The sequence below is a fragment of the Aplidium turbinatum genome, chromosome 3 (genome assembly GCF_918807975.1).
Source record: "Aplidium turbinatum chromosome 3, kaAplTurb1.1, whole genome shotgun sequence".
Classification (NCBI taxonomy): Eukaryota; Metazoa; Chordata; class Ascidiacea; order Aplousobranchia; family Polyclinidae; genus Aplidium; species Aplidium turbinatum.
The window spans coordinates 46700466-46726253 of NC_137474.1; the positions used below are offsets into that span (position 1 = coordinate 46700466).

General features: G+C 38.2%; 1 protein-coding gene across 2 annotated transcripts; it reads right to left on the reverse strand.

The window, feature by feature from the left end:
- Positions 1-153: 153 nt before the first annotated feature.
- LOC145765892 (glutamyl aminopeptidase-like) lies at positions 154-25406 on the reverse strand. Of its 2 annotated transcripts, none has more exons than XM_082577558.1 (23): positions 25289-25406; positions 24746-24851; positions 16917-17015; positions 16578-16708; positions 15871-16048; positions 15521-15617; positions 14690-14831; positions 14231-14365; positions 13801-13927; positions 13424-13578; positions 12697-12810; positions 12328-12462; positions 11828-11959; positions 9635-9748; positions 8925-9066; positions 8133-8325; positions 7478-7625; positions 5283-5359; positions 4288-4395; positions 3987-4154; positions 3265-3405; positions 2979-3060; positions 154-1180 (listed from the first exon to the last, which is right to left on the reverse strand). In XM_082577558.1, the coding sequence occupies exons 1-23, from the start codon at positions 25337-25339 to the stop codon at positions 1031-1033; spliced, it is 2925 nt and encodes a 974-aa protein (XP_082433684.1). In that variant the 5' UTR covers positions 25340-25406; the 3' UTR covers positions 154-1030. The 2 variants fall into 2 exon arrangements, with proteins under 2 accessions (XP_082433684.1, XP_082433683.1); XM_082577557.1 differs by having other exon boundaries at positions 24746-24869; positions 25289-25373.
- Positions 25407-25788: the final 382 nt, after the last annotated feature.

Sequence of the window (25788 nt, forward strand, 5' to 3'; positions counted from 1 at the left end):
AAATATGTGATGCGCTAAAAACTTAATGTGAGAAAAGTTATTGGTTTAAATAAAAGCTCTGAATTTAATTCTAAAACGCTTTTCTCAATTTTACAGCAAATTTATACTTTTACAGTTTTGGTATGGAAACTTAATTCTTTATTGCACGCTGCTATGAACTTTAAAAGCTTTCAAGCGCATGCTCAGCAACAGCCAGTTTCGGTGCAGTAGCTTGCTCTTCAAATAAATGACGATGACTTTAATAAAACTTTCAAGTTCTGCCTCTCCCATTACTTATATTTCTGACGATGTGAGGTTGTGGACAAAACCATGATTTAGGAGATGGGAGGCTTGTCACCAATCCAAACTAGAATGAAATGAACTCAACTCACATCACAAGATCACGACAGCAAGATATTCAATTCGCCAATCGATTCGTTTTCGTTGAATGAACGTTTGATGACGTATGAAAACTGACCAACATGTCACATGTGGCTTATCACCGATTAACAATTTCATCGACTCTATTGTGACGCAATGAAAGCAATTTTTGATGACATGACGTCATTGTTGATGCAATCTGAGTAAACTTGTGATTTAGAGTTTGCACTTTTATTTTCAAAATACGCTTGACTTTGCAATAGATTGAGTTTCGCTTTTAGCAGCATGATTGTTGCTTACTTCACGTCTGCAAACTACGCATCCAACACACCTTGCTTTCAATCGAGCATGATTCATTCCGCTTTTAATGACGTAATAATAACCACACTGACCATGACTTAAAATGTTCGATGGTCTGTGACGTAAACTTGCCTCCATTCCAACGCTTCAGTGGGTCTGTCGAAAGCAACGTCCGGCAATGTTATCCAGGCCGTTCAATTGAAGTCATCGCGTCCGCCAATCGCGCGATCCAAGCGCGGGAGGTTTGAAGGTCCTCAGAAAATTACATGAAATTTTATTGTGACGTCAAATGCAAGAATTACCTAATTCGCTATTTGTGTGAAAACAATCAAGAATTTACAAATTGGCGCTGTATGACACCATTGTGACGTCACGTCGTCAATTGTTCCCCCAACCAAACACCGATGACGTCTTTGTTCTTCTCGAGCCAGTTGATGTTGGTCTTGATGGAGTTCACAGCTGAAATGCGCCCACTAGCGCCTGCTCCGGCTTCGGGATATTTAGCGAAGAAGCTTTCCACCTGAAAGTTGGAACGTAAGTGAGAAACATGGCTACTAAGGTACCTGCAGCTAATAAGGCCCACCCCCGGGATCTCCGTTGTTACAAATCTTTTAAACAAAATTGGAAGCTCTGATTGCTGCTATGGTGAATTGAGACTGACTGGTAAAGTTTCACAGCCTAAAGTTTAGAACTTTTTGAGTTACGGAAAGTTGAAGTGTGGGGGGACTGAAATTGAGTGGTTTTATTAATTTTCACATAAATTAGACTGTTCTAAACCGCTTTGACTTCCGTTTTTTCGCATTTTATGTGAAAGATATGTGCATGCTGATGCAATAAAACCAATAAATTTGAACCTTTTTTTCTAATTAAAACAAGACTGATAATGATGATCAGACTAAGCCAATGTTGTTAATAAAGCCCACGGGCCCCTGGAGTAGGAAAATTGTACCGTTGTGTACCCCTGGTTAAGAAAGTGAGGGTTAAAGATTTGAGTAACCCAAAAAATTCTTGTTACACCATTAATCCAATTTGTTATCGCAATGGAAATATCATAATTTCAGTATCAAAATACTTTATCATCCCTACCATATCTAAAAACACCATGTCTAAAAACACCATATCTAAAAACACCATGGGCGGGAGAGGGAATAGTTGTCTCTGTGTATTTACTTATTAGTTCTGTGCCTGTGTTGTCGATTAGAAGTTGTTTTGTGGTGTGGTTATTGTGAAAATACACCTTTTCCATCACTTTTGGTGCAAATTCAAACCGGGCCTTATTCACAACACATGCATCTAATAAGGCCCGCTTGAGATTTTTTTAATATTTCACAACTCCTCTCGCTTAGAAACTTGTTTCACAGATATATTGTTTAGATAGACCTAAAGTATCCTCAGTCCAAGTTTCGTTCAAAATTATGCAGTATTTAGAAAAATACCACAACGACGATTTATGCTCCAAAAAGTTCGCGCTATGGCAAGGAAGGAGACCAACTGCTCATTAATAACTAGTCGGAGTAAGCTGGCATTTCGAGTTGTTGCAGTCATTCCATAATGGGTTCCAAATATTGACGTGTATTATTTTCGTTGTGATAGTCATAATCAGAGATAAAAACAAAAGACCTAAACTAATGTAAAAAAAATACAAAAAGCTAAGGTTGCAAACACCCAATGTGGTCGGTTGGTTTTGGTTTCAAATCTTTATCCTCGGACTGACAAAGCCTTGATAGCTTATTTCTGGTAGTTTCGCATACTTGTAGAGGCTTTTGACGCAGGACCGGTTACCGAGTTTGACAGAGTGAAGTTTCCGATTGTTGAAGTGTTGTTGACGAACAAGTATTCCATTCGCTAGGTGCCACTGAATGGAGAGCAGTCCTGAGACGCGTTGCTCAAGCGCACACCCCGAGAGCCGAACCAGCGCCTCATGATTTTGAGTGGGGAGCTTAACCACTGAGTAAACGGGGAGACTTTACTTCTGAAAGCAGTATTCAGACACCTTAGTGAAGTTGAAAAGTTAGAAATTGGTCTGGTCCAAGAACACTGGGTGTATCAAATACAAAACAACAATTTTCCTAGTTGCTTCACCAGCAGTCAGACTACTGAGAATATAGACTAGAGATTTTGGCGCGAAAATATTTCCAAACAAGACAACTCGCTTAAGCGAGTGTTCTGGCGGAGCTGTTCGCACTGGAACGTATTTTTTCTTGCTTTCCCGCGCTCATTCTCGCTTAGGAAATGATGAATAGTTTTAAAAAATCGTCACTTTTTTATCATAATATACTTTTATATCATTAATTGTGGATATTCACTCGCATCCATACCTCCCATAGTTGAACCTCTGTGTTGTATCCTGAAACGATGTTAGGTACGAGCCTGCCGAATGACCGGTCTGTAATTCCAAATCTAAACCAACGAAACGTATCATAAAACATTGCGTCATAATAAGATGCCATTTACAAATCTTTTTGAACATCGCGTGACTAAACCCCCTTTCACCAGAGACCCAATACTAGCATAAGATATACTTTCTTCTCCTCGGGATAACTTAAATTCTTTGGGTGGTTGACAATTAATGATAGACACAAATGTACACCAATGGTTCCTCACCTGTCTACCATGTACTCCCAATTGAGCTGCACCCAAGCCCAAGCCATCCTGTTCCCGTTAACAGTGTAGGAAATGTATGTGATGCAAGTGAAGAAATCTTGGGATTTGATGATTGATGCGTTCTTGCTGTACTCAAGCATTCTGAAATATTCGCAAACATAGAATCCCGATTGAATTGGACATCAACAACTCTCAAGATTGCTGACTGAGATGGATGTACATGTATGAAACAATAAATAAATAAAATCAAACATAGTTATTATTATCTAAACCCTTGACAGCCTGTTTCACCTAAAGGAGAATCATCAGAAGGTTCTTATTCAAATAGAATGTATGAAACAATAGGTACGTAACCACAATCATCTCTTTCAAACTCTCTGCGTTTTCCAAGTTATTTATAAATAGGTCCATAAAATATTGCAGGTCGTGCTGTATGCACTATTCAAAAGTAAATAAGCAATAATGCAAAACATTGTAAAACAATTTGATTGCATTTGCTTGGTCTGATCGGCAATAACAAGTTTGAAACTTGAGTTTTTTCAACAGAAAAACAAAAAATCAAATCCGAGCAATCTAAGTTAATTTGGCTTCTAACAGTTCAAAATGATGTTGCTGCAATTAGCAATTAGCATATAATTACAAGCAGCTATACGACGCAAGTAAATTGTATGAACAATAAGCAGCTACATAATTATGTAGCATATGTAAGTGATAAAGTCAACCTGTCAATCAGATCCACGTTTTGTGTAGATGTCAATCCTCTCAATAAATTAGTCTTCTCAGAGGCAATTGGTTCGATGACGTATCTATTAAGCATCTCCTCCCATTCCTCTACACTTGCAGAGGGTACTCCGTACCGATACACCAGCTGCCGCGTGTCCGGCTCCAAGCTATTGTCAATGTATAGAGCCGATTATGACGAGTATAAACCGAATCATATTGTTCATTCATAAAATAGACATGAGCAGAAGGACAACTTCAGTTATGAAAACAAAATTACATAAACTTGCAAAGCAAACCTACTAATAAGTTTTATCGTCGATCCATTGTCTGAACAAACTCGTCGCGTTGTTGATCGCGTCCGTGTCGCCATATGACAAAGCCCGCCCCAACACCAGACTGCGCTGTAATCTGGCGAAGCAAGAAACCAGTCAATGCAACAGAAACACGGCTAGAAAGGGTTAGACATGATGCGAGCCACAAAATCCTTCGAAGGATTATTCAAGCTGGCAAGTTCAAGGCATTGCACAGTTTGCTTCAAACAACACAACACAGAGCAAAAATGCAGAACTTGTTCAGTCGGAAATTTGAGTAATGTCTGCTTGCTTCTTGGAATTTTGTGTGTACGTTATCTTAAATATGCTTTTTGGTGCGTATGTTGAACCGAGGGAACGTTTTAACGTTTTATTTATTTTATTTTTTATCTTGTATTTTAAATGGCAAAATCGTCATTTCCGTGGGGTGGCAATTGACTAGTAGACCGTATGGTCGTCTCGTTGTCTCCCTGTCGGTATGGGAACCTGTGTAACTTTGCATTGTGTAGGCCTACTGTATATTATTTGCATATTTTTTCAAACATGTACTATTTTCCTGTTACTGACAAATAAACCATTGATTGATTGGAAAATGGTTGTAGCAAAATGGAAGTGCAGCAAAATGGAAAATGGTTAGCGCATCGCAACTGCTGTACTAGTGAGTGCTCAGCTTTGTGCTGATACCCGGAAGAACACCCCTTTCTTCACAAGTAGAATATTTACTTTTTTTGTAAATTATTTATATTTAATAATAATAATATTTCCATGTTTATATTACTAATAAATTGAAATACTATTGTGAGTGATAGCCTAGCCAAATGATTTTAAGGTTATGACTTAAAAAAAAAACTATTGAGTTGTTTTCTAAGCACAAGTAGACATCAAATATTCGCTTGCAGATCAATCACTATACTCTGCAAGTGAATAGATAGCATGAGGTGTAAAGAAACAAGTCATTGCAAAACTGTTATTGCTCATACATACTTCTGGATGTGGGTTCCCACGCTGGTGTTCCATCCCAGCGAGACTGCTATCGGCTTTACCTTGCCACGGTAATATCTCTGCAGAAAGACAAATTATTACTGATGTTCCTTACAACAGAACTACTGGACAAAAAGTAAAGCAAATTGTATGTTTATATGACGTGATATTAACAGCAACAATCCACCAAACTGCAATCCGAACAAGATAGTTTGCTTCAAAGATTCCTATCCAGGAGCAGGATACAACGAATGACTACAACAATCATCATCATGAACTGCGTTGACGACAAAGTAAAGATGTAATGAAGTTCAAATTTATGGATAGGTGTTTGCAGTAACTCATAGAAGTTGCAAAGGAAAAGGATATGTAGGAACGTCACTTTTAAAAGCATGTTTTTTATTTCTTATTCCTCATTTCACCATCATCATCTAAATTTGGTTTTTTCTTTGCTAGTGGGAGTGGCCGGCTCTTTCCTTGCAGCGATTGCTTTCACTGCTATTGTTTATCTCATTCTGTCCATCGCATGGTCTTTCTTTAGTCCGACTTTGTCTCCTCAATCTTCACCTGTTCATTCCACGTTCTGTATGGACGACCCCGTTTCTTCTTCCCATGTAACTTCAAAGTCAATCCCTTTCAAAGACAATTTCCTCAGTCCTTATTAGCCTACATGTCCACACAGAGCCGTGTTAACCGCCTCCCTTATCCCCAGGCCGGGGGCCACTACTGATTAGGGGCCCACTCATTTCGGTCGGTCTAATGTTCTTTGACTGTTTAAAAAATTAAAAATTACTTTAGAAGCTCGATAATCAATAGCTAATTAAATCATGCAAGGCCCTATTTACTGCTTTCCAAACTCCGACTGGGGGCCCACTTCTATTTCGTTTGTGCAGAGTTTTTGGGCTTTAAAATTTACAATCTTCTTTTCCATTTTTGTAAAAATTTTCGCTCGCTCACCACATTTCGTTCATCTCAGCGATGTTGGGAAAGTATAGCTGGGAATTGAGGAAGTAAAAAGTTTTTTGTGTTTAAAATAAACTAACAAAATAATGCAATATTTCGAAGTAAACACTACTCACTCAATTGGCCTGGGTAATTAATAATAATCACATTGATATATTTAACGTAAATCGAGATGGGGTGGGATGATGAGCACCTTCAGGTGGTCCCTCCTATGAGTAGCCGAGTTCAATTACAAATGAAAAGGCGAAACGACGCTCATCAACAAGTCAGAGAAATAAGTTACGAAGTGAAAATGTTATCTGTGAAGGTGGAGACACTTCAGATAAAATTTTGAAGTTCTAACCTGCTGAAAGGCTTCAACACATTATGGGCTATACAAACTTTTAAGAAATAAATTGTTGAAACCCTTCTGCGTTTGTAAATAAAAAATGTTTGAAATGTTAAGCCAACTTAAATTTTAAACAAACCTTCTACTCCTAATTCAATTCTAATTTGGTTACATACAAAATATGCATCTTGATAACAAAAAACATCAGTGCTCTTAAAAATGCCTAAAATGACCAAATCAAGATTATTTTTGTCACTTTTTTTGGCGGTCAATTCCCCACACTCCCTTTCCGTTTCATTTATTTTGACATTAAATTTTGCATTGTTCATTTATGTTATAAATTTGATTGTGATAAAACTCTAGTCCTTTCCCAACGCTTTTCTAAATTCCATTCTGCATTGTCGGCATAGCCTATTAACAATTTTTTCTACAAAGCCAAGTTGTTTACTTTTTGGTAAATTGATGAATGTAAATTTTTCCCACATTGAAAAAGTTTTCCGTTCCAAACGCTTTCTGTCCTATTTTTAAGAGCAATCACTAAACATAGGGGCCTACTAGTGGATTTCTAGGAGGGGGAGCGAGATGGTGCTCACACCGTCCTGTATCCATATCATCTTAGTCCATTTACTCTGGCAAGTTGTTCAATAGTCTCCTTCATTTCAAGCATATATATCAGTTGTTCATTCCTTTTTTCGTTCTGATTTACTCCACACTGCTCTCACCATTGCCCTTTCCGTTCTTTTTAGAATAGCCAGTTCACTCTCTCTTAATATCCATGTTTTGCTCCCGTACGTACGATATTTGCTCTCCTCACACAACTCCGATGTAATTTATATTGTGAAATATACAGACAGATACTCAGAACGTAAACATATAAATAAAAATAAGTCGAAGCAAATCAACTTACTGTGAAGTCAGAGTAGTAGGAAGTCGCTGACAACATGCTCTGGATGTAAGAGCTTCCTCTTGAAAACGCATCCCAGACGAAGAAGCTTTCCTCCTGATCTAAATACCTCGTCATGTTGAGTGCTTGAGGATAAGTGATCAACTCAGCTCTGTGGAGGAGTGTCACTTATGTTACTAGATTTTCGTTCAGCATATCAATATTCATCTTCAGAAATAAATGTAAGTTGCATATAAACCAAATTGGCAAGCCATAAAATAAAGTTAAAAAATTGTCTATGTTAGACATTCAGCGTTTCTTAACTCGTTCAGGTTTCATAAGTCTCACTGTCGATGCCAAAGCAGTTTGAAACAAAATTAAACCTTTTGTTCAATTTTTAGTGCTTCTGTAACTTCCCCCTGAGACGCATGTCTTCTGAGACTAAGCGACTAAATAATGTAAGTCGAATAAGTAACCTAAGAGGAATTAGGTGGAAACTTTTACTTTATTGAGAATACCAGTGAAGCAATAGAAAATTTGACGTCACAGAGTAAATAGCGTTAACTTGACTTTCGACTCGATTTCCATGGTAACGTCAAGCTTATGACGACAATCTTTGTAATTTACGTAATGTAAAGTTTAAAAATAATTTCAAAACAGAAGAACTGTGATGTCATACGGTGCTAAGTTGAAGGCATCATCGACGAGGTTTGAACGATCGATCTCACTGAAGACAGATCGGTTAGAGATCAGCTGACCGGAAATGGTTTCCCACGTTATGTCGTCATAGTTAACTCGGTAAAATCCCGTCTCTCCTGGGTTCACTTTGACCCATGAATCTGCCCCAAGGCTTCCAATATCGAGCATCACCGCTGGAATGAGGATGTATGATACATTGGATATCAACAAACAAGCTGTGGGTTACAGCTGTGTTATCGATCATTATTGCGTCATGGCAGCGTAATTTTCACGTTCAGGGCAACATGGCAGTTGCAAATTTACTTGAAGTTGCAAAAGCTATGAAGATGCCATCTGTTAAAATTGATGCAGTGAAGAGTAAACATCCGGGAAAGTTATTGCTTCCACAAATCAATCGTAAACAAACAACTAAGCAAATTATGGCAACTTGTAATGGTGCAAATCAAAACATACGAAAGTTTTCGGCTATACGTTTATCCCTTGCAAAGCGTCTAAACAACTGGATCAGGTTCAATTAATCTTTTCAGATAACTAAATATAAGTGTTGAAAATTCTTTGACCCAACTACCTGAAGGGTGGGCATTACAAGATTGGTTTCATTGCACAATCACGGGCAATTTTATGTGGTAATTACAACATAATGTGATATATAACTTCTTATAACTAATGAATATATTGTGATCATTAGTTGCAATTATTACCACGTAATCGTGCATTGTAATGTTGTTGGTTAATTGATGATGCACCAATCACAATCAATCAACGCACTTACAAGCATCCCCAATTTCCATCATCTTGCTTATCACTGTATCATTGTCACTTGTGATAAAAGTGAGCTCAATGGGCCATTTGTAATCGTACGGTGAAGAGGGGCGGGTGTCCCTGTCTGCATTGGGGTCAATAAGGAAGTGATCCTAAGCATACAAACGAAATTTACATCAAATATAGTTATTGCTTTCTAAAACCTCTTACAACTGTAAAAGAACCCGAGTAAATACAATGTAATTCAAATTATTCTCTTCAAAATATCATAGAAGAGTTAAAAAAATGCCAATCTGACGGTATTAGTACAGATAGCCATCACTGTTACCACCACTCATAACTTTCTACATAACTTCGAAACTTTATATTGCACGGTGTTTGCTCTGAGGAAGCGCATTGTCATGGCGCGTGAAACGTCAGTGATGCGATAAAGAAACAAATTATTATGTTTCTATTATTTTATTACATTTATGGAATGAGCCTTGTAGAAACCTGATCAACATCTACTAAGCCTTTAGTGTTTGGAAATAAGGAGCGTTGCGCAGCAAAGAATCTCATGTAGAGATGCGGCCTGTGCGCTTGATCTGCGGCAGGAACTGGATCGTTTGATGAACTCGGGACATCATAAACACTCTGAATGCCAGCTACGTTTAAACTCCCGGAAAATGTCATTATGCTGAGCTTAGGAAATAATTTTATGGATGAAGCAACAAGTCTTACCTGGGAAACGTCACCGCTTGACGTCAGAGTGACGACGGGGAATCCCATTTGTTGCACCCATGGCAACATCATTGCAGAAACGTCAATGTTGAGGCTGGTAGATGCATCCACATACTACGTAACAAACCGGTTAATGATTTCATCATTGATGACTAAGAGCAAGCAACCTTTCATTGTTTGTAACAATAGGTGTCACCCTCACAACAGCGGACACAGTAGCAGTAGCGTTGACATGGGATCTAGGGGGTACTTGTGGACCTGGGCCTGGAGTGATTTTAGGAGCCCGAAGTCGTTTCAGGAGGAACAATATCAAAGACAACACAGCATATTAGTGGAGTCGTTTTCTTCAAATTTATCTTGTTTGTGGGATTCAGGCTTTCCATTGGCACAAAATTATTCTCTCAACAGCCCGGAACAGGTTTGTCTCCAACCACAAGGGAGGAGTGCAATAAGTGATTACATTTTCAAAAAGTGGAAGTGGGCAGAATGTTGAATGAGATTGAGTCCAAACATGCACACACAGGCTCATCTAGAAAGCTAAGTAAAAAATAATATGAGAAGTTCATTCGAGTTAGTTCATACGCGTTAGATTGCAGTGGAGAAGTTAAAAGCTCAGCAACTTTGGCAGTATCTGTTTTATGACGGAGATGTCGTTTGTATAATGTAATACAGGGTTTCCCAAACTGTGGTCCGCGGACCACTGGTGGTCTGCGACGACTGCACAGGTGGTCCGTGGCGATATGACTAGAAATTAGAAAGTCACACATATACGTTGTACAGTAGCCTACGTGCCCTGTCAAAGATAATTGCCGCAGTTCTTTAGAACTTGAATGATTTCGAAAGCTTTTGCTATCCAGTGTCGTAAATCTTACTTGTTGCACCTTCATCGCAGTTAAAAAGTTGTTTACGAAAAATTCTCGTATTCAACATTCTCATTTAACTTGTTGGTGTGAGATGGAATGGGCATGTTTTGAGAAGAGATGAAGATGATGTTTTGAAAAGAGCGCTGGAATTGCAAGTGGAGGGTCGTAGAAAACAAGGAAGACCAAGAAAACGTGGAAAAGGCAAGTTGAGAAGGAAAGCAGCAAGCTGGTCTTGACAAGAGAGGACGCGTTAGACAGATTGATGTGGAGGCAGATTGCGGCACTTGGAGGTGAATCCGGCCACCCTCAGTAACGGGGACATCACCAGATTAAAACTGGACTACTAGTAAAACTTGTAGAACTTGTATTTGAACTGCGAGAGGAGCTTTTAGTTTTCCTGCAAGCACACAATGCTGACTTAGCTTCACTAGTAGCCAATGAAATTTGGCTTGGGAAACTATTGCATACCTGGCAGGCATTTTTAACCTTCTAAACCAATTGAACTTGTCACTTCAGGGAAGAAATGCGAACATTTTACTTACTCAAAACAAAATAACAGCATTCATCAAGAAACTCAACATATGGAAAACAAGGATAAATGATAATTTTGTGGATATGTTTCCTGTTCTGTGTGACTACATTACCAACAAATCCTTAATTAATACAGAGTTAATTTTCTCTGACGTTACACAACGTTTGGAACAGCTTTCTGCACATTTCATGAAGTACTTTTTAAAAGAGACATTGGAAAATTTTGACTGGATTTTAAACCCTTTTGTTGTTACAATGACTGATCTGTCAGGACGCGAAGAAGAACTAGACTTTCCGTGGACCTACGAGTTTGCCTTTCACAAATAACTCCGAGAATTGATGACTTATGCAACAAGAAGCAATCCCATCCGTCCCATTGATGTTGTCAGTTTCTTAAATAAACAAAATTCGGTTTTATTCATTTTTACCTTTGTATTGGGGGTCCGCGAATAAACAGATTCACAAATAGTGGTCCGTGGCCCAAAAAAGTTTGGGAAACCCTGATGTAATAAACACAAATGCAAGATTTCATAGCCGTCATCCGGCTAGTCAACAGGCGAAAGTCTTTCATTTTGTTTTGAGGTAAAATTGAGCGAATAAAAGGGTGATTTGCTGTTTCCTTTATCGCGCCACACTGCCACGTGGCAACCCTTCCAGACAGAAAAGAAGTTATTTTTCACGTTGATTTGACGTTCGCAGACGTTGAATGTAAAACGACTGATTTACTGCCTGGGTTCATGTTGTGTGTCATGCAGTTGTTGCGAGTTGAAACAGATCTTGACCTTATGACGTCACTTACCTCTTGAATGTCACCAAACAATTGCGTTTCATTGGCGTTGCTGAATGCTCTCTTCTTGAGGTAGTGCTGCAGTCCCCCGAAGAAAGCGTCATCTCCAAGCAAGGTGTGCATGTACCTCAGCACAGAGGCTCCCTGTAGGAGGTTGGTATTGCTTTATTAACATGTCTTTACCATCAACCAAACTGAGCTGTAAAGATCATGGCAGTTGCTTGTCTTACACTTACAGTATTTAGAATCAATTCAATGGCTGCTCGACACCTGCCCAAACATTTAAACCGCGTCGCCGCCACTGCCCAAGGGTGGTAAAAGGCAGAGCCCCTCGACCCTTGAAGTGGCGAAGAACAAGGTTCAAACGAAGAAGAAGAAGTATTTGGAAAAAAGGTTACATGTTGAATATTTCATTTAAAAGATTTTTGTAAAAAAGTACTTTTATCTTTGCAAGAGTTCGCAAATGAAATATTCAAAATGTTTACAAATCCATATTCTGACTAAAAACTGACCTTGCTGTACGAAATGCTGTCAAACGTTGACGTAATCTCGCTCGGTGTCGTCACGGGAGATACAATTGAACGTGACGTCACAGAGTCATCGCTGAGCATGGTCGGTTGAAGATCATCAATCACAAACTGATCGAACTATGCATGCGCAATACAAAAATTGTGAAGTCATCAATGGCGTCTCAACAACGTCACAATACAACCACAGTGGGAAAAATAGCGATTGACTACAAGAAAAGCAAGTATTTGAAAAATATTAAAAACGTCATTTTAAAATGACTATCACGTCATCCTCGTCGTCGGCTCCAGCTCGTGTCCGAGCATTGGTTTTCCTAATGCGTCATAAACAAGCCCACGATTCTAACGGCTCACCATCTGCCAGTCCGGTTCAGCGGCCTGCTCCCCAAAGTACTCGAGGTAGGAAGCAAATCCCTCATTAAGCCAGATGTTGTCCCACCAATCCATAGTTACCACGTTGCCGTACCACTGAAGGAAAATGATCATAAGTATCACTATGGTCAGCGCTATGATGAAAACATTCACAGATTTGGTGATCGAATCCATAAACAGGAGCAGAAGATAGTTTTAAATATTGTAAGCATTTCTGAAGCAGATAACAACTTTTTATAAATGAAGATCACATTTGTTTGCATAGGCCTCTCCCTGGCTAAAAAATGTAGATCTGATCTCCTTGTGCAGTCGTTCGTGGCATCACACACTTTCTCAGTCTAGAGGGAAATAAAAGATGTTCTACAATTTAACACCCCTGTATCAACTACAAAAATGGAATTTCTTCTGACCACAAGATAGCTTCAATAATTTGGTGATATTTAAAGATGTTTTCAAGAAATGGACACTTCTTTGGTGTGCTTTCCAATTAGAAGTTTCTCTGCACTTACGGCATGAAACAGCGAGATTCGGGTGGGATTGGTTGAAAAACAGTCACGTCGGGACCTTGTTCAAATTTCAAAACACACTCGAGCCATTTCCTAGCATCGCTGTTTATTATACATTCAACAATTGTTGATCTTCGTATTGCCAATCAACAATGCATCTGTGATGGAACAACGTATCTTTGTTTGATCTTCTCATCTCTCACCTGATGCACGAGCTCGTGCGCCACCACCTGGGCGACTCTTTGCTTGTTGGAGGTTGACGACTCGCGGCGGTCCCACAAAAGGTTGGTCTCCCTGTACGTGATCAGGCCCCAGTTCTCCATCGCCCCGGTCCCAAAATTGGGAATAGCAATCATGTCTGTGCACAAAAGTTTCTTGTTTTATTTCACTGTAAAAAGCCACCAAAAATTCTTTTGGGTGTGCAACAACTCATTTCTTACCCAGCAGGCAGCAAAATCCGTCATTTTTACATTGATTCCACACCTGCAGACGTTGAATCAATGTAAAAATCACGTATTTTGCTGTCTGGGTAGAAAGCGTGACATCAGTGGAAGCATTCAACATTCCAATAACTACCTACCGCATTTAGGCAAAGCGTAGTCCATGTCGAACAGCACCTCAAAGTAGTCGAAGACTATTTTCATGACCCCGAGGGCGTACCTGGCTTGTCCTGCTGCTTTCTGATGGGGAGGAATGTACACGCGAAGCTGAAAGCAGATGAATATTGGTGCAGGGCATTGTTTCAAAACAGTAGTGAGTATCCATTTTTATCAGGTGCAAACAATTCTTTGATGCTTCTGGTTAGAGATGGCCATAAAATTTAAATCTTATTTAAAGAAATTCTCAACTGGGTCATCACTTATAAAAGTTTGAGTGCCATACATAACTTGTAGTTTATATGATTGCCATTTTTTTGAAGAGTTTCCAGTTGCAATCCATCTGTGCAATGCTGCTGTAAACTTTCAGTGACTTGCTCACTTTCGCAACCATGACGTAAACAATGGACTCACTGAAATATTGTTCTTTTCGCTGAAAGCTTCTTCGTAGACGAACTCACTGATCGCAAAGCATCCGAGATAACAAGACATCTTAGGGGAAGTCTCGAACCTGGTCTCCATTAAACCATCATCTCTAACTGTTTGTTCCTACAAACACAAGAACTTATTGAATTGTTGCACACGTCATTGATTGTTTGGTGTGAGCAAACAAGAGACAGTTTTTTTCTCATTGAAAATAAATTGTGACCTATCTACTGCAGAAAACAAACCTTCTGGTACGAAATACATTTTCAAGCAAGCTATGATGGGTAGCAAGCTATGATGGGTAGTTTCATCTTCAAAATTTAAACGTTTGAGGTTAAAAAAACTGAGGTTATCCGCAAAGCTGTGCAGCAATTAAGCTGTCACACAATTAAGCGTTCTCTGTTGTTGTTTTGCAAATAACAAAACGTTTCATCATTATTCACTCACTGCAATCGGCATGTTAGATAGAGCTGTGAGGTTGAGCTCATGAATCAGTGTGGTTGTAAAGTTGATCTTCATTGCAGGTTCGTCGAAACAAGGGTAAGCCTTCCTTGCATCTGTTGGCTCCATGTCAGATCCCACAACCGCCCTGGATAGAAACACAATTTTATAATAATAAGTTTTACAATAACATCCTATTATAGACAAATAAAACCAAGCAACCACACGGCATTTAACATCATACATTCGAGTGAACCTAAACTACAAATTACGAACGTTTTGGGCCATACTCAAGTTAGCCCTTCTCCAGTAACGAAAATAACTGATTTTACATCTACATTTAAAATAAATAACTGATCTACACAATGAATTGAAAAATGAAATGCACAAGAATGAAACGGCAAAGCAGAAGAGAAAACTCCTCTACTTTCAAATATGTTACAAAGAGGTAGCCTAAACGAATTTATATTTCTCGTTTCATCAATCAATACAGTGGACATGGTCACTAATTATTTCAACCTATTTCAGTTTCAGTTTGTTTTTATTTCTGACCATCACAACGAGAAAAAAAAACAATATATGACAAACATAGCAGAGGTCCAGAAAAAGGTAGAAGCGACAAAACGTGGACGTTATAGCGTGCATGATACCAAAGCAGGACAATCAATTTAAAATATGGCACGGTCGCAACACTTTAACACCTTAACTTCACTGAGTTATATTGCAACACCACTATTTCACTGAGTTATATTGTTAACTCAGGAAAGATGATGCAAAAAAAATAACAACATTAAAAAAAATTAAAAAACTCATCAAGAAAAGTTGAAAAGCACTCACTTTTCTTGTCCACTGATAGGATCGGTGTAAACTGACTTGTACAGACCCACAATCCTCAAAATAAGTGAGCTCTCAAATCCGAAAGTGAGAAGGTATTCTGAATAATGTTGTCAGGAAGCACATTAAAACATATACGCGGAATTATTTTTATTTATTGGGGACTACTAAAACTTTCCATACAATTACAGATAGCAAGTGATGCTATGCATGTCCGCTGAGTTGCAAAACTACATTTATCTAGAGAAAAAAATGCTATAAATTCAAATGAATAAAAAAAACTTATCATTGAAATTTCCACAAAAGTTTAATGGATTTAATCTTAAAATTTAAAATTAGTTTAAAAATCTCACCCTGGTTGTTCCCATCAAGAGGGTCTTTGGTCTCCACCACGTAAAACTCAAACTCTTCATACCTAAACTCATTGACAATTTCAACATCAGTAAGTGATCCATCTGAACCAACCTGTTCCAGCTTTGTGGAGGTCACGTCCACGAGTTGGTCCACGTGGACAAGAACGTACTTTGTGCTCTGGACACAATTACAAGGCTCGGTTAAGATGAATAAACGTTGATATACGATGAATAAACGTTGATATACGATGAATAAACGTTGATATACGATGAATAAACGTTGATATACGATGAATAAACGTTGATATACGATGAATAAACGTTGATATACGATGAATAAACGTTGATATACTTTTGTTTGACTTTGGCGGGTAAATTTTATGACGAATGAAGAAACAGCAAGATTAAACGTCGCTAGTTCGACTCTCGGGGTGTGCACTTGAGCAATGCATTTCAAGGACTGTTTTCCATTTAGTTGGATGGAGTAATTCACAGGCAACAAGACTTGAACAATCGGAAACTTCACTCTGTCAATCTCGGTAACCGGGCCTGCGTCAGTGATTCAAAGCCTCTACAAGTACTCGAAACTTCCAGGATTATGCTCTCAAAGAAGCTTTCCCAGTCTGAGGATGAAGATTCCATCAATTAATCAATCACGAAATCCACTGGTTGGCTTTGTTAGATCATATACAAACGCCGAGGCTTACCATGGACACGACAATGCTCATCGCGTTGGTTCCAGTGTAAGTGTCAGTTGTCGCGTTGGGGTGGAGGGTGAGCCTGTAGTGGGTCGGGGTTATGTAGGTTGGAAGTCTGTAGTTTTTCCACGGACCATCAGCTGATGAGCAACATGAAATAAAATAAATGCAGGTTAACCATTTCATGATGAACTAACTTTAAAGGGTGCTCATTTAAAAATTTTCGTATATTTTGCACATAACTGTCCCTAGGATCCTTTTTGATCTCGCAATCTTGCAAAGTTGTAGGCCAGGCCCAAATCCAGGCAATGACGCAATTGTTTCAATAGACTTTTATGTTCTACAAACCCGGTATGGATGACGTTGTTGGTTGTGCTGTCGTCGTAGCTGCGTCACTTCCGCTTGTAGCTGTGATGACATCAGATTTGCTGGTACTGGGTGGAGGATCTGATGGAAGTAACATTGTTATTACAGAGGTAAGTAGTTAGAGCGTAGAACAGGGGTCGGCAAACTGCGGCCCGCGGGCTAAATGCGGCCCGCGGACAAACTTTTTGCGGCCCTCGAACGATCTTACTTTTAGTGCATAAACTAAAGTTTCATCATTATGTACGCATGAATTTATTTTATATCATAACAATGTCTAGGCTACTGTTGTTAAAATAATCAACTTTGTTTTGGCAAGAGGCCTTAACCACAGCCAATTCAAAAGTTTATTTGAGGAGATGAATGCTGTGCATCAAGATCTGGTGTATTTTTGCGAGGTTAGATGGCTAAGTCGCAGTGCTATGTTACAACGGTTTTATGATTTGCGAAACGAAATAGTGACTTTCTTGAAACAAAACAATGCAGGTTTCGGCATTGATGAACTTAGTGATCCTGATTGGTTAACAGATTTAGCCTTTCTCACTGATTTCACTTCTCATATGATGATATGAACAAGCTAAACTTACAACTACAAGGAAAGGGAACAATTCATTAATCAGATGTATGATCATATAACTGCCTTCGTAAACAAGCTACCGGTACGTCTTTGGGAAACTCAATTAATCAGTTCCAACTTTGCTCATTTTTCCAATTTTGGCCTTTGTAAGTCTTCCAACCCTGATAAGTAAATATCACTTATCGTTTCCACTAAAACTAACTTTGAATCTCGATCTTGCAATTTGAAAAATCAAAAAAACAGATTCGATATATTTGCCTTCCATTTTCAATGGATGTCAATACTGTTCCACATAAGATGCAAATGGAAATAATTGAACTTCAATCATTCAACATATTGAAGGCCAAATACGATTCAGTTCCAGTTTCCAACTTTTATAAAAAATATGTCCAGAAATCCACCTATCTTCATGTGTTGACAATGCAAAACGTGTAATGTGCATGTTTGGAAGCACATATTGCTGTGAGCAGCTTTTTTCAAAAATGAATTACGCAAAGAATAAACTTTGCACTCGCCTGTCAGATCGTCATTTGAATTACGTAGGCTACCGGGTATTGCAAATATCATCAAAAAAGTTGCCAGTTGATTTAAACACCTTGGCCATGACACAGAAACAACATCATCCTTCACATTGATAAATGATAAGTAAATAAAAACAAAGCATTACGTTTTAATACGTGTTTGATAATAAATATGAAACGGCAACAAACACGTGTCATTGTGCAATAGACACAGGAATAGGAGTTGCTGGTGCGCCATGATTTTAAGGATAATGTGGCGATTGTTTGAAATTTATGCGGCCCGCACGTTACCGGAAGTTTGTAGATTTGGCCCAGTAGTACAGAAAGTTTGCCGACCCCTGGCGTAGAACATAAAATATAATAAATAAACAAACTATCGCGACGACATCGCGCGTCGTTGCTTTTAACAATACGTGATAGCTTAGTATATAAAGACTAGAGCACTGAACAATCTCAGCCAAGTCCAACAAAAGCTTAATTCTTAACATGTGCAGTTAGAACAATTCACTTTAAAGACAAAACACAACTCTACGTTTAGCGGCACCTAGTGGACAGTCAGTGATGGGCATTATCGGCGATAAATTTTTATCGCTTATCGTTATCGCTCAATTATTTTTTCAGTTATCGTTTATCGTTATCGCCAAAGGCAATATTTGATTATCGCCGATAATTAATCGCCGATAAATTTTATTTCGGATCAACACACAAGTGAAAAGGCCATGAAAAGTAATACTTTGACTAGCCACCTAGTTAATGAAACTAAAATTAAAACCTCTTCTTCAGTGCCTGAAGTGTGTGTGCACAGGTCGTTGTCAGGAGAGGGGGCACGCCCCCCTGCAGCGACGGCCCTGACAACACAATAATTTTTAGAGTTGCAAATTGCAATGCAATGAAATGCATGCAACAAGTCTCTTGTTGTTTTGCTGCAATCGGCAATCGCGTGTGAATTTTACAATTAAAATGTAAGCGCACAGGGGGTACAGATTCCTTTGAAGCGAAGCGAAAGAAATTGGCAAGTGGTTTGTGAAAGTGTCGCAATACGAGGCCGCCTGTACATCGGAAACATGGTCTTTCGCGCCACCTCGCGATCAACTATTTTATTCTTGTGTTTTCTTTTTTTGTTGGAAGTGTTAGTTTTTAGTAATTGTCGTAAAAAAATAAAATCTTTTTCGTCAAAACATGAAACTTACTGTTTTAAGCGCATTAAATCTTTAGATGAGTAGATTAACTAAAATTGCAAGAACTTGCCTTGAGACGTGCGGTTACGTCACAAACTCAGTTTAAAAGACAAAATTCACACACAATAACAACACAAGATCGGGGTTATAGACTGTAAGATCGATTTTTTTCTAGCTTGGCGATATAACTTTAATCCAAAAATAATAACCAAATGCGTAAGTAACCTTTCTCATTTACCTATGCGACATAGCCTACCTCAATCAAATATTTTTATTCCCACTAATACAGTGCCTATATTGTAATTCTTATCTCAACAACTCAGCATTCTACCATTGCTTTAATGATAGTGTTCACAAAGAAAAAAAAAAATTATCTGAAATTATCTGTAAATTACCGGTACGATAATTATTAAACACGACTAATTTGACAAGCTTGATGGATTTCACAGTATGCACACTTTTACTGCCAATAACGCTTAAGATTACTGATAAATTTTCAAGCATTTTGCGTTTTTTGGAATTTTTTCAATTATTGCTGACTTTGCTGTAAACAGAAAGCGATACAGCCTACAAAGTTTGGAATTTTTTATGGTATTTTCATTTGATTTAATTATTTTGCCTACTGCACGTAAGCGGCAGTGTAACTCAATTGATAAAAGCATCCAACTGGTATCTGAAGGTATAATTATAAGCACGGCGGTTACCTCAGTGGTTTGATTCTGGATCAAGAGGTTGAAGATTCGATACCTACTGCCGCTGTTGCGATTCTATTCATGCATAACTTACAAAAAGTTTTGTCCCTTTACAGTAGGCTATATTATGTTCGATTTTTCGTCATGTTGATGAAAACAGTTCGTGCTGCATGGGATGGGGCAGCGCTAATCAAGAAAAAAAAATTATCGTTATCGGACATTATCGGCGATAATTTATCGTTTATCGTTATCGCTTAACTTTTTTTTGATTTATCGTTTATCGTTATCGCTTTAGGCATTTTTCGTTTATCAATTATCGTTATCGCTTAACTGAAAAATGAGTTATCGCGCCCAACACTGTGGACAGTCCACAGACAACAATGAGCAACATCTTGGCTGTATCTCAGCAACCGGCTCTGCGTCAGTGGTTCAAAGCCTCTACAAGTAAGGAATGCTAAACAGCCATAATTAAGCTCCCAAAGAGACCATGTTGCTTGTGATAATGCGCAGTTCGCAACGATTGAAATTAAACTTTAACGTGATATAAAATTTATTGCACGTTTTGTCAACTCATCAAAATATCCATCTGTTGATAAGTAAACTTTATATTTTGTAATCAAAGTAAGATCAAACATGTCAGCATCGAAACATAAATTGTGGCAACAGATGTTTCCATTGTTCAGGCTTATTGAGGTTTCATTTGGCTTTTTACGAGATCGTTAATTCCATTCAATCGACAATGCATTTTGTTTAGCGAAGGATTAGTGGCAATGCATGGGTCAGCTCGTTTGCGCCTTCATCGTCTTTACTGCTTTATTTCATTACTTTGTGACATCTCTGCAATTATTACGTAAATACGACTGTTCGTCTCGTCAACGTTAAAATGGAATTTTTATCAGAGAATAGAAGGAGAAATTAAAGCGAAATCATCATATTAATAATTGCACAAATACCGTTTGGAGTAATTAGTTACAACGTAGATCCCGTAGTAAAAATATTGCTAGCGGATTGATACATCAAGCTGTTAATGAGTTTGAAAGCCATGCGATACTAACAACTAATCATGTTCTTCTTGATACTAAGCGCAGCTTGAGATTATTCAGACTATGGTCTTAGTTTTACAAATGTCACAATACAAATTAACAAAAAGTACAAGCTTTCCTCTCTTCCACACAATGATCTTCCATCAAAGTTGTTGATCTCGTATTAAAGTAGTGTTGTCCCCAACCATTCGGACACCGCATCCACATACAAAGTGGAGCGGCTTCCTATAAGGAAGGGATTTGTCTAAGTCATCCATGGCAGTGACCACTTCATGAAAGCGAAACTGTGGCTGGACGACTATGTATCCTTCATAATCATTAGAGTTTCAAAAAATATATAAATAAAAAAAAAATTTTTTTACATTTGTGGTTCTAAAACATTTTTTAATTCCATTCACATTTTGTTGTATTTTGTGTTGCCAGCTTTCTTTTGGCCAGCACCGCTACTCAGTGGCGCGGCCAGACCTTCAACAATGGGGGGGCAAAACATTTTCAGTGCAAGATAGTAGCGTAGTCAAAAATTTTGAAAAGGGGGAAGCCCGATGGCGTGCTCGCTAAAGGCGACACATAGCGGCGGGGGGTCTGGGGGGCCTCCCCCAGAAAATTTTGAAAAATTACTTTCAGTTTGGTGCATTCTGAGAGCATTTTCAACAAAATTGTGGGTATGCATATTTCTGTAAAATGGTGCTGTCCGGTGGCATAGCAAAAGGATAAGATCATGTTTTCTTCGGCATTTTTCGGAAATAAAGCTAAGTCTCTATGTTTTCTTGTTGCTAATTCCAGACTGAGATATTTGAATGTTTGGTATTGGCAAAACTCGCTCTTTTAATGCAGTTTCGTTTAAAATTAGGCAAACTTTGTTTTAAAGACATAGGTTGATTGCTTTTTTTTGCGAGATTATTACAGTTTTATTATTTATCAATTTTCTCCTTGGTTGATTGAAAAAGCGATCTTATTCCGGTAAGTCACTAACTTTTATGCTCTGAAGTCAACCCAAAGTTTAGAAAATGTAACGTCATAGAGGTCATACATCTTAATGAGTGTCAAACAAAAAGCTTTGAGACAATGAAGTTACTTTAGGCTATTTCTGATATATTCAAGTTTTGTATAACGAATAGCTGTTTAGATGTTAATCTAGATCGAACAAGCGATCTCAGCAGTTGCAGATGGCTTGCATCCTTGCACAGTTTGACGAGAAATTACATCATAGGCTAAAGCTTTTCTTGTAACAATGTGTTAACATCCGTAAATTCAATTTGAAAGGTTGAAACCCCCGATCCCCCTTTCCTTGGCTACGCCACTGGTGCAAGACAGCGGTATATTATTTAATTTCTCTTGTTTTCTACCAGGGCTGGAAAAAATGTTTACCTTCCCGGGAATCTGTTTTTTAGAGAAAAAATTTCCCGCTGCTTACAATCACGATAATAAGAATCTTATATTTTACTGATCTCCGGAGCTGACGTAAACCTTAAAAGTCATGTCGACATATTCTTGATGCCCCCTTATCGAAAATTGTTTATTGTAATACCGCTTTGAAGGAGGATTACGACTATGAACAAAAGAATAAATTTTAAACTTCATTTTGAATTGAAAAGATATGACGTAATGTCTTCCAACCTTAGTTATATATTTTTTCATTACGTTACGTAACATCTTGTAGGAATAAATTGAAAATCAGTATGATCACTCAAAATGAAAGCAATGGGACTACGAATCCTCACTAAACCAATCAATCAATAGTCTTGTTGCACCGAAGATGACAACCTTATATTTTACTGATCTCCGGAGCTGACGTAAACTTCAAGGCATAGATCTGGACTCAATGCAAACCCTTTGAAGGTTGGGGGGCTGTCAATTTAACTTTTTTGTATCAACAGATGTATCTCTAAAACCACTGAGGCTGCGACTACGAGATTTCTTGACTTTTCCTAATTTTTATTCACCTCTATTGAGCTGAAATTTTGAGCGAATAAAGGTTATAAATTGAAAGATGTAAGGCATTTCTCAGCACATCCTCTGAAATATTTCATATTCTATTGTGAAACGTTTTTCCACCAGCTGGATGAAAGTAATTAATTTGGCCCATGTCTCGTTAATCCTAACTGTTTCACAGCGTGAAGGGCATTGGCTGTATGTAAAATAATGTAAAAAAAAATTAATCACAACATTACAATGCACGTTATTCATTACTCTACCAAAAAATAATGTGTAAACTCACGCTACAAATTACACTCATAAGTGACCTCAACATTTCAACGTATATGAGCAGTTCTAAAATTCACATAGTTTTAATTTTCGGATATGCTCAGCGTGAATACTTTTACAAAGTGAATCGCAAATTTTAAAACCGTGCCAAAATAACAGAGATATCACTCCTAAAGCATAAGAAGAATCGACAGTCCCCCCCCAAACTGAGCAAGACTCCAGGAGCCCAACCTTCTAAGGGTTAAAAGTCATGTCGACTTATTCTTGATGCCCCCCTTATCGAAAATTGTTCTTTGTAGTACCGCTTTGAAGGTGGATTACGACTATGAACAAAAGAATAAATTTTAAACTTCAATTTGTATTGAAAATACATGACGTCATGTCTTCCAACCTTATCACATTTTTTTCATTACGTAATATTTACCACCACCACTTTTGACGATCGAAATTGTTAATTTATTATTCGATAAAATGTTTAGATGATGTCACGTCATTACGCCGATTTGAGATATAATTTCATTCATGACGTCGTATGGATGAAAAACTTTTACAAGTTTTATACTCTGCTGAGATTAAAGAAGAAACATAAATGATAAATATTGGAGAAATTGAGTCTCCTTTACAACTTAATAATCGAACAACTCAAAACTGCTGAAACAAAACGTTTTGTTTAAGTGAAAGAATCACTGCAAGCAACCAATGCCAAAATGCGCGCGGAAGAAGTCATGGGAGTGTGAGATATCAAAAATTTAACAGGTTGTTATTATTCTACATCAATGTGACGTTAGTTAAAACTTTAAAAAGTCTATATTTTTGCTTCTGTAGAAAATCTTTTTATCTACTGTACGATTTAGTCATCAAGGTTTTTTTTTTAAAGAGAAAACTTTTACCCCCCCTCCCCCCTTGCAACTTGAGTTGAATTACTTGAGGTTGGGATCCAAATATTAAAAAAATAATATTAATATGTTTTAATAAAAAAAAAAAAATTAAAAAGATGATGCCCAAAACATTGGGGGGGGCAGCTGCCCCGCCTGCCCCCCCCCCCTGCCGGCGCCACTGCCGCTACTTTAAATTGCAATTGAAGTATAGTATTGTTGCGTTTACTTATCACGTCATCAACGAAGCACCGATAAATTTGTTACGGCAGTGAAGTCGTTCTTGTTATTAGGTGCTGTTGGGGATTCCTCGATAGCTCAATTGGTTAGCGCGTCACTTCTGGAACGAAGAAGCTGCAAGATCAAGCGGCGCTGGTTCGACTCTCGGGGTGTGCGCTTGAGCAACGCACGTTAAGGACTGCTCTCCATTCAGCGGCATCTAATGAATGGAATAATTCCCCGGCAACAAGACTTCAACAATCGGAAACTTCACTCTGTCAATCTCGGTGACCGGGCCTGCGTCAGTGATTCAAAGCCTCTACAAGTATGCGAAACTGCCAGGATTAAGCTCTGCAAGAAGCTTTCCCAGTCCGAGGATAAAGATTCAATCAATCAATCCTGTTAGCTTTTTCACATTTTTACAGACAGTAATCTTTATAATAATAATCATAATCATGCTTTGTAATTTTCTTTTCGTTTCTATCGAGAATACTTAATACTGACCTGTTACTGTAACATATACTGTCGTCTGATTGGTCAATCCGACACCCAACCCAACAGCTAGACCAATCGCGACCAAGACAGAGCACAGAATCGCCACTTGCCAACCCTGTGGTGAGGTCATCAACTTTACAATATGACGTTGAGATACATGTCATTATACTAAAAATATCTTCTAAGTTTTGTTCAAAACTATGCAATATTTAGAAAAATATTGAGGTTTGAAAATTAGCGGGCCTTATTAGCTACAGGTACTTTTATACTAAAGTTCAATAAATTCAACAGTGATATCCAAACACCGAACTGGTCAGTTTCTTATTCATTTATTTTCAATGAGATTGTTTCAATTTCTTATTTAGATTGGGTTTACAATAGCTTACCTATGAGGTCTACCTATCTAAGATGATTTGGATTGAACAGAATTAACTTTGCTTCTTTGCATCCCTCACGTCTCTAGTAGCTCTGCGTCCCCAGAACAACACACCCCGTCTACCAAACCAACAAGCCACAATTTTGCAACTGAAAACTTAATGATTGCCAACTCACCTTGCAACCGCCTTTGCTTCTCCTTGAGTCAAAGTTGAAATCTTCTGTCATTATTGCTTCTTAAAACATCCACTCAGACTAATTAACTTGAATATCTGCTATACAAAGAGTTGCGGTTTAAGAACGGTAATTATTATTGCCATCATTTCGGCCTTCTACTTCCAACAAAGACCGCCTATGGATGATAGCTTATGTAGGGAGGAGGTATTAGGAGCGAGAAACTCTCAAAATGACATCAAATATATATCCTTTGGTGACGACACAATCTACGTCTGTTTCTCAGCGTCACTAAAATTTTGAAAAATAACTGCAACTCTGACCAAATAATTCTGGAAGTCACTGAAACAACACTGAGCTAAAGTGAGTTTGGCCACAAATTGATTGACAGCTCCAACTAAGCAGTCATGCTGTTCATCTCATATGTCATCATCTCACATGTCATCATCTCACATGTCATCATCTCACATGTCATCATTTCATTTGCTATCATCTCATTACAG

Excerpts from the sequence above, each read along its gene's own strand:
- LOC145765892 (XM_082577557.1), bottom strand. The coding sequence starts at position 25,339 with ATGACAGAAGATTTCAACTTTGACTCAAGGAGAAGCAAAGGCGGTTGC. Across the intron at positions 24,870-25,288 it reads GAAGCAAAGGCGGTTGCAAG|TTGATGACCTCACCACAGGG; the intron begins GTGAGTTGGCAA and ends CATATTGTAAAG. Across the intron at positions 1,181-2,978 it reads CAGAGGTTCAACTATGGGAG|GTGGAAAGCTTCTTCGCTAA; the intron begins GTATGGATGCGA and ends TCCAACTTTCAG.